The sequence below is a fragment of the Hippocampus guttulatus genome, chromosome 3, assembly GCF_054856545.1.
Source record: "Hippocampus guttulatus isolate MCC_2025c chromosome 3, RoL_Hgut_1.0, whole genome shotgun sequence".
Classification (NCBI taxonomy): Eukaryota; Metazoa; Chordata; class Actinopteri; order Syngnathiformes; family Syngnathidae; genus Hippocampus; species Hippocampus guttulatus.
The window spans coordinates 15,797,412-15,806,987 of record NC_141263.1 but is presented as its reverse complement, the minus strand read 5'-3'; the positions used below and the strand labels follow the sequence as shown (position 1 = coordinate 15,806,987).

Below are 9,576 nucleotides of genomic sequence, written 5' to 3'. Positions count from 1 at the left end.
AGATTGCATGTTCTCCCTGTGCCTGCGTGGGTTTTCTCCAGGTACTACAGTGTCCTCCCACATTCCAAAAACATGCAGGGCAGGTTAATGGAACACTCTAAATTGGCCCTAAGTGTGACTGTGAGCGTGAATGGTTGTTCATCTAAGTGTGCCCTGTGATTGGCTGATAACCTGTTCAGGGTGTACCCGGCCTACTGCCCGAAGACAGCTGGGAGAGGCTCCAGCACACCCTGCGACCTGCGGAATTTTGTGTTTTTGATAGTCCAAGTACTGTACCTTCCTTGTTTTTTTTCTTTTGCAAATTTTATTTTTGAGTACATCCTTTCATGCATTTGGGTCATCAACCCATGTGCTCCAAATTGTCACCGTAAGTGCTTCAAGCCATTGCTATATCAATTACAGTAAAATTATTATTTGCGCATTTTGCTATCATTTTGAATGAATAAAATCAAATGCTAAAGACGTATTGTTATTTGAGCAAAACTTCAACTAATCCTTTTTTTTCTCAGAAAAAAAAATACCCTCTGACCTCCACTGGAAATTCCCTTCCTTTCAATGCAGCTATTTACTACCAGCACAGCAACACCAGTTGATCATGGGTTTAGTTGAAATCATTTCACTTCGCCACACTTGTGTTATACATTACTGGTGTCACTATCTGATGGAAGGAGAGATATTACTACATGGTTGAATGTTTTAGTTCAACTACTGTTTCATAACTAATGAATTGTGCTCCTGTTGATGGGTGTGGGTTTTCAATCCTGTTCAAGAGTCGGGACACAAAGCGCACATGGCCTGCAAAGACAGAGCACACAAACAAGCAGCAGGTTGCATACAATAAACAATTAAATTGAATGTACTAGAAATGTGCGCAAGAAATGTGTTTGAACATTGTCAGAGAGTGATTATATTTTGAGCACAATTTTTCCAAAGATGCCCGAAGGAGGTCCGGGCATTATACAGGTCTCCTTTTTTGCAGGCAGCAACACAGGCTGCAATTGAGGACTATGCAGAGCTGTATTACAAAGCTGTTGCTTTGAAAATGGGAATACACATAACACACAGCACTTCCACTTGTGTCATGTGCTCACATGACACAAGTGGAAGTGCTTCTTGAAAGAGTGATTGTCTGTTGAGTTGAAAGAGGCGACTTATTTTGGTTAAAAGGACGGTTGTGGTTAAAACTAAATCAAGCCTTTCTTGACATGCTGCGAGCAACAGCAATCAAAGAAGAGTCTGTTGATGCAGAATTCAGTGTGTGATTACCTGCTGCCCTTAGATTTTGGTATGAGGCAGTGACCTGATTTACAATTTTCATACGATAATAATGACAAGCAATGGGAGCTGGGGCTCACTTTGCAGCTACGTGCTTGTACAACTGTAAAAATATTTGAAAAAGTGAAATCGCAAAAGCCGGCAAGCGACATCTAGACAAAAAACAGCCATTGTTTAATGTTGCATAGCCTAACCATGTATAAGCAAACTTTTTTTTTGTGGTTTTACTCGTGCCATTATGCATCATGCCATACCATCATCTCCACTAAAGCTGATTACAAACCTAAACATATTGTTGTCATTTTGAACTTATCATTCGTCTTGTTCGTCTTCAAACGTGTATGTTTCTTATTTCTGGTTAACTTGATTCAAAGATAATGTTTGAAAGTGCCAATGTGTTCGGTTTTTTTCTTGTCGATTTTATTTTCCACCAACAACGTGCAAAACAATATTTTGAATGAAAATTATGACGGTACCTTGAACATGAAACCAGAAACCCCAAAATAAATAATTTTACTCACATGAATTGTTTGCTTTTGTGTTAAACTTTTCAGACAATAGAAGGAAATGCACACAGGGGAAGTTTTATGACGTGGGGTCTTTATTTGAAACAACGTGACAACTGCTAATTAATTACTTTTACACAAGACTACTTAACATCAATATAAAGTCTAAGTACATGTTTGGTTTGGCCTCTGGAATTTACCTTGACACTGTATAATAACCACAGGTTTTACACACTTAGTAGTGTCGGGTTGACATTACGGTGCCCCGAAATAAATAAATTGACTTACACTGCTCAGAGAAAATCACTGAGAAAACGTCTCAGGCTAATTCTTGATGCAACACACACAGGTAAAATTACTCACGAGCAAATATATTTGCAAGTGTCTTTCCAGTAATCATAGCAGTGCATTAAAGACCCTGTAAAGCAGAAATGAACATGTCTTGTAACTGTAATACACCACCAAGAGTGTCATTAACAACCCTGTCAAAATTGAATGATTAACAACATCAGCGAGTATTTCAAATGAGGCTTCGAAATCATGAAAAATCAAGCGTTTGTCCCCGCTCTCGAATGTTATGGGTGTTTTGGCTGAATGCGCAGAAATCACAAACACAATGAAAACAACGGTAGCCTGCGCGTTGGGTAATCACGATCGGAGGCTCACTTCCAAAATTGAAGAGTCACTGTGGGCTATAATCGCCAAATAAAGACTCAAGCAAACCTAGATACATTGGGCCGGTTAAAATGTGACTGCCGACTGGTTGCCCATCAAGTACGTCACTCGATAATTCAGTTCTGCATAGTGTTTCCACATATTTTCAGCAATTATCTTCAAACATCTATGGAATATTTGGAAACAAATCTCTGATTTTAATTTCATTGTCCATGTTTAGTGTAATGTCACCCACATAAGTAAGGGCAAATTTCAAAGCCTTAAGGCAAATTTTCATTTGTGCTCTTTTCCCCCCCATTTAAAAATGAAATGATTTTAGAAAATGCATAATCTACCTGACATTTAATTTAGAGTGGTGTATATGCAAGCATTTTATTGCCTATATATTCTGTTTAAAAAAAAGCAAGATGCAAGTTGATTTCCAGTGTTTTTGAGTGAGATACAATGAAGTCATTCAAATGAGTAAATCCAAATTGTGCGCAATGTGATTGGTTGGCAACCAGTTCAGGGTGTACCTGACATACTGCCGAAGACCGCTGAGATAGGCTGCAGCATGCCAGTTGTCTTCGGGCGGATGGCGCGGTACACCCTGAACTGGTGGCAAGCCAGTCGCAGGCCACATACAGACAGGCAACCATTCACACTCTCAATCACGCCTGTGGACAATTACGAGTGTTTAATTAACATAGCATGCAGGTTTTCGGAGCGTGTGAGAAAACCCACGCAAGCACGGGGAAGTCCACACAGGAAGGCCGGAGCCCAGATTCGAACCCTAGACCTCTGTACTGTGGGCAGATATGCTAACCACTCGAGCACCACGCTGCCCGCAACCCATACAATAAAGCAAAAATTGTATGCATTCAATAAACGTCTGCCAGGCTTTACAGTATAGTATTATTTTCCAACATAACTGGACTTAAAGGCCAACTGAAGCAATTTCAGAAAAAAATATATATTTTTTATGTCACCAGTAAAGTAATTAGACAAAACACATTAAATACAGCATGTAAACAAAATTCTCTGGAGAAAAAAAATAATTTTCCCCCAAACTAAAACCCTGGTGAGCGACAAATCCGTGTATGGTGTTACTTTAAAACAATGATAGGGTCAGTCAGAGTACACCGTCAGTCAGAAATTGATTCGGAAAGCGACGTTTTATAATTATCCAGGTGTTTGAAGAGTTGGAGGAATGGGAGGTTGTTGGCAATATTTATGTTGGACCATACATGTATGAACCAGATGCTCACAATTTGGAAAATGTTGTGCCCGAACGCCCGGACATGGAGTGGAGACATAACCCATTGCGATTGGAAGAATGGTAAGCTACAAGCTACAGTTGTTAGACAAGCATTTTTGTTTGCAATTCATAGTAGGTTGGTGTCCTACATTGTCATTGCTAAGGTACCGGCAGATCTGTCGCGTTGTTGGCCACGCCACACAATATCTCGTCAGCCTTCTGCAGCATTGTTAGTTGCAAACATTACAGATGATTCCATCCATGCACTCCTATTTTGAATGTTTTCAGATAGGATTTCATCCATGTCCACATATTTTGAATTGAATATTTTTTACATAAACAACAGCCAGTTTTTGATTGATTTGACTAGAAAAGATTAAATACAGAATATGTTCAGTGTTTAAGCAGCAATATTTTGACTTAAAAGTCAATAGTTTACTTTTGGAGTCTAAGTGCTTATAAGATACGTGTCTGCATCAGAAACACATGCGAGATCAGGTTTTCCCATTCTGAACTGAACTGTACCAGTCAGTGGAATGGCGGCAGTGTCTCTCTTCCTTCTTCCACGCACGATAAGCATCACACACCGAAGACCCAGCTGCACAGGAGCAGCTCCTGAAGAGTTTTGCGCAACTCTTGGCTCCTGTAGGCATAGATGAGCGGGTCTATAAGAGAGTTACATATGATCAGGATGAGAAAGAGGTTAAAGTTCCGGAAAAAACAGTTGCAGAAGGGGCTGGTAGGGCAGATAAGGATGAGAATGAGGTGCAGGAAGAAGGGTCCCCAGCACACGATGAATACACCGAGCAGGATGGTGAGCGTGATGGCGCCCTTCATGCTGGTGGACGGGCGACGCTTCTTGCGGAAGTTGGCGGTGATGCTGCGCGAGTGGATGTGCGCCAGCAGGAACATGTGTAGGTAGAGCACGGCGTTGAAGACCAGGCTGGAGCAGAAGAAGGTCACCAGGCACACGATGACGGCATTGTCCGTGTGGTAGACGATGAAGAAGATGCTGGAGGTGATGCTGGCCAGCCACACGGCCGCGATGATGCCCACGGCGCGCTGCGTCGTCATGATGCTGTGATAGCGCAACGCGTAAAAGATGGTTATGTAGCGGTCCGCCGCGATGGTGCTCAGGAAGGAAAGCGACGACACCACCGAGCTGCAGATCATCACATCGATCACATTGTCCAGGTGGCGCAGCATGCCCGGTTGCACGTCCAGAAGGCCGTGGTCGTGCAGAAGCATGACGATGGTCTCCACCACGTTGCAGACGCTCACCAGCATGTCTGATACGGCCAGACAGCAGATGAAGTAGTACATGGGTGAGTGAAGATTTCGGTTTTTGATGATAGCCACCATAACGAGGATGTTCTCCACCAGGCTGATAAGGCCCAGAGACAGGAACAGCTCCTGTGGGATCCACAGCTGGAAGCAGCCGATCGAGTTGGGTTCCGCGCCAATTGAGTTGGTCTCATTGTCTTGCGGGTAGTCACCCAGGTAGTCGTGGTGCATGAAGATGTTGTTCTGGGAATTGTTGAAAAAGTCCATTGCTCCTGAAATGGAAAATAGGTTGCATTAGAGTCAATTGCTCTTATTAGCTGAGCGGTGCAAAATATCATGGTCTAAACAAGTCACAATTCTGTGTTTGGCCCATGACACTTTAACAACACTTAATATTGAGGCAGGGCGGCCCAGTAGTCCAGTGGTTAGCACGTCGGCTTCACAGTGCAGAGGTACCGGGTTCGATTCCAGCTCCGGCCTCCCTGTGTGGAGTTTGCATGTTCTCCCCGGGCCTGCGTGGGTTTTCTCCGGGTGCTCCGGTTTCCTCCCACATTCCAAAAACCTGCATGGTAGGCTGATTGGACGCTCTAAATTGTCCCTAGGTGTGAGTGTGGGCGTGGATGGTTGTTTGTCTCTGTGTGCCCTGCGATTGGCTGGCAACTGATTCAGGGTGTCCCCCGCCTACTGCCCGAAGACGGCTGGAATAGGCTCCAGCACCCCCCGCGACCCGAGTGAGGATCATGCGGTTCGGAAAATGGATGGATGGAATATTGAGGCACTTACTTGCTCATGCGCACACACATTGTGAATCAAATTAAAACTGAAAAGTGTTACGCTCCCCTTCATCCGGTGATTAGCGTTGCTCTTAAACATAGGTGGCCTTCTAGAGTTGGACCGGGCTCATTTTTCCAATCGCCCTCTTCTTCTCTCCCGTTGTTTGACTTAAAAGATTTCTCTTGATGCTGTTTATTCTCTTTCTGCTCTCGCTCAACAGAAAATGACACCTAAGGAAAAATTTTCTTAATCCACGAGGTGCTGTCACATCCTATTGACCTATAAAGCGACATAGAGAAGAATTTGTCGAATATTATAAAAGGTCTCTCTTTGGATGAGTGCTGAACCAAACCCCTCTCTTGTCTCTAACCACCAGCAAACACACTAATTTCCCAAACTGGAGCTGATGTCATCAAATTGGTTCTAGATACCCTCTCAGTGATGTCCAAATATAAAACAAGTATTTATAACACCATCAATTGAAGGAGATAACTCATTTATTGGGGATCCAGTCGGAAATCCATCAGTGTGACTTCACTTGCAAGACTTCATTGGGTTGTGGACAGTCAAAAGGCAAAGGAACTCACTCACTGGCATTTATTTCTCACCACCATGTCTCCCAAAACATTCAATTTCTACCTGTGTCAATTTGATCAGAGACAAACTACACCAGGGAAAATATCTTACACATTCATAGCAGTTAGAATTGTGTAGCGCAATCCCTGATACTTGCACCCCCCCCCCCCTACACCCCCCAATAAGGTTAAATGTGTCTTTCTGATGTTCTGATGGTGATTCTATTTGAGTTTACATTTAGTGTCAAATTTTTCTTGGGTTACAGTCAGGTTACAATTTTTTTTCCCCCTCTGGGGTGGAATTTAGCACAAACATACATGTTACACCCTTGAAACGGCTGGGTAAAAAAAACAAACAGATTTTGGTTTGAAAACTGGACCGACTTCACAAAACAAAACAACAAAAAAAAACGTAATCAAATTGACCCAAGTAACAGGTTTGTCCAATTTTTGACCCCGGTTTTGACCCAGCAGTTTTAAAACTGTATGGCGAGAGAAAGTTTTTCATTCTAAATGATTTAGATAGCACAAACGTGCACTATTGTAACAATACAAATACATGAAAGACAAACAAGCAATAGAAAAAGATCTATTCTCTTTCAGCTAACTATTCTGCGTGTGTTCTTTTAATGCGTTGTTTAAATCCATAACAAACAAACATCAAGTACACTTGGGCAACAATTTCATCATAATCACTTTCTGGAGGTTCACATTGGCCAAGGATAAGATGTGAGCATAGATGAGTGGAACAGAAGAGTTCTAGTTGATCTATAGCAAATATCGCTGGAAAGCTTTACCGGTGTAAAATAACAGTCAATATTTTGTGTCAAACTTGATTAGCAAGACAAGATGTACCATATTTGATCAGTGCTAAGATTGTTCTGTCACCTCTCAAGTCAAACTTAAAGTGGCCGCAAAAGAATTCAAGAATGAAGGAACATAATATGTGTAGCACAACTAGAAACAAATTTGATTGTAAAGATTCCCTCGAAGAATTGTCTTCAGAATCAAATTTGTCACTCGGAAAAAGGCGACGCCTTTCGAGTAAAAGTTGAGTAGTGTAAAATCACAGAGTCATTTATTTTGTCAAACAGCGCAGAATATTCATATTCTACTTTATTCTATTTTGGGGGGCCAACTTGAGATAAAATAACACTGGGAGAGAAGCACCTTCAAGTCACATTTAATTGCTGGTAAAATAAGATTGTTACTTTTTAGAGTCAAATTTGAAGTGTGGTAATCTCACATTGTGGGAACATTATTGAGTTCGATTTGAATGGTAATAAAAATTATATTTGAAAAGAGGCTGACTGAGTCACACTTGTGCAACACAAGAATATATACTACATATATCTTTTTTTTTCCTCAATATGAAGATCTGGTGTAGGAAAATAAAATGCATTGGACGTACCAGTAGCAATCCACGAGAAAAGTGAGTCTCCTCGGCTTGTTTATGCATTCAAGATGAAAAACACCAACATCCAGAACATGTACTTTTTCCAAATCATGTTTTGTGCCTTGGGCACGCTGAAGGCGACTGTCCCGCCTAACAAGAGAGCTTCTTTGCAGAAAGCGCCGGGACCGACGTGACGTGAGTTATATGATAGAATACTTGGCGAGAGGAGAGATGCAGGCCCAGCACACCATGTGAGACTTCACTAGACTCCTCCTTGTACGCTGATGTTACTCGGAGGATGAGTGCATGAAAGAAAATGTTGAAGCAAACCTCCATGAATCAATTTCTCAAAATTCCTAATTGGTAACATAGCTCAAGTACTTTGGTGCAAGTCACAAATCATCTTCCCCAATTGAAATGAATGGAAATGCCATTCATCCTTTCCAGCCTCTCCCAAAAACCAAACATCGAACTCTATAGCCAAATTTTGCACTTTATGAAAGCATACAGTCATGATATAATTCGATGGAATGTATATAATAATAGTTTATTATTAGTTTTTTTGGATTTATTTATTTATTACACATTTTTACTTCAATCGACGGGGGTGTACTTGCACATGCCAACTGGGGGCAGTACAATACAGACAACCAGACACACAGGAAATTTTTTCACAATTGAAATGTGTAGCGGCTGTGATATTGGTCGTTCTTCACAATGGATAAAGGATGTATGCTTGTGAGTTTGTTATATCGTCACTCAACATGTGTTGCTCCACCATGTGCTCTATATCCATTGCTGAAAGGGTTATAAAACAGTAACACTGACACTATTTGTTATCTGGTGTGTGGTGTTAGCATTAAGATTGCAAATTTACCCATTATGTGGTTCTTTCAAATACAACATGTGTAATTCTCTTTTTTTTTATGTTGAGTTTGACAGTAAACTTCAAGTAAGTGGCAGGGTTAGGTTAAAACAGCTGGAGGCTTCTTTTTTGAAGGGTTGTTTGCAATCGGTCAAACTGCAGTAAGCCACAATATCAAGCATCCTTTACAGAGAGTAAATAATATATGCCTGTGAGTATTGTTATATTAGCTGATGACATGTGTTGGTCCTCCATTTGTGTTCAAACACCCATTGCTGAAAGCATGACAGTCTGTGTCAGCAACACCAATGCTATTTGTTAACCAGTCGATGGTGTTTCCTATGTGTTGAGCTGGTAAACTTTAAGTTGGTCGTTTTAAATTCAAAATGTTTACAGTATTCCTCTTTGTTTGATGTTTAATTTGACAGTAAACATCTACTGGGAGTGGCTTTTAACAACTTGAAGAATATTTCTCAAAGACCCTAGAGCACTGGGATTGAAAATTTTTGTTGGTAAGCCAAAGCAAAATAAACAAATAAAATGTGGAGTAAAAAAAAATCAGTCCTACAATAACACTTGTTTCCATCAAGGGCCACATTTTAGTTATGTTTGCCTTCTTTTTGCAAAAGCACAACATCAATCATTAAAATTTTGAAGTAGGATACAAAGTATCAAATTTGTGTTTGTGCTGGAGAAAATTATCAAGGCACGGCAATATATTGTCAGCATGTAACATTTGCAGGAAAACTTATGATGGATGTGAAACAATAGATAGGGTTGCGCTTGGATTGTTTGACCTCGAAATCCATTCTAATTAAAAATGCTTATGTAAAAAAATGCTTAGTCTGAGGGGAAAAGTCATTTATCAGTCTTTTCCAGAAAAGCCTTGCAACTATATTGTACCACATGTTTGGCAAATGCGTGGAAACATTCCAAGCATGTAAACAAAGGGGATGTGTGCTCACTGTTAAGATCAGGTCACTTTGTGT

The 9,576-nt window shown here is 41.0% G+C and overlaps 1 protein-coding gene across 1 annotated transcript; it reads right to left on the bottom strand.

Moving 5' to 3' along the window:
• Window positions 1-1,880: 1,880 nt before the first annotated feature.
• Window positions 1,881-5,326, bottom strand: mc1r (melanocortin 1 receptor). The gene has a single exon (XM_086107340.1). It carries the CDS (start codon window positions 5,242-5,244, stop codon window positions 4,273-4,275), a length of 972 nt encoding a protein of 323 aa, XP_085963466.1. The 5' UTR covers window positions 5,245-5,326; the 3' UTR covers window positions 1,881-4,272.
• Between the last annotated feature and the right edge of the window lie 4,250 nt (window positions 5,327-9,576).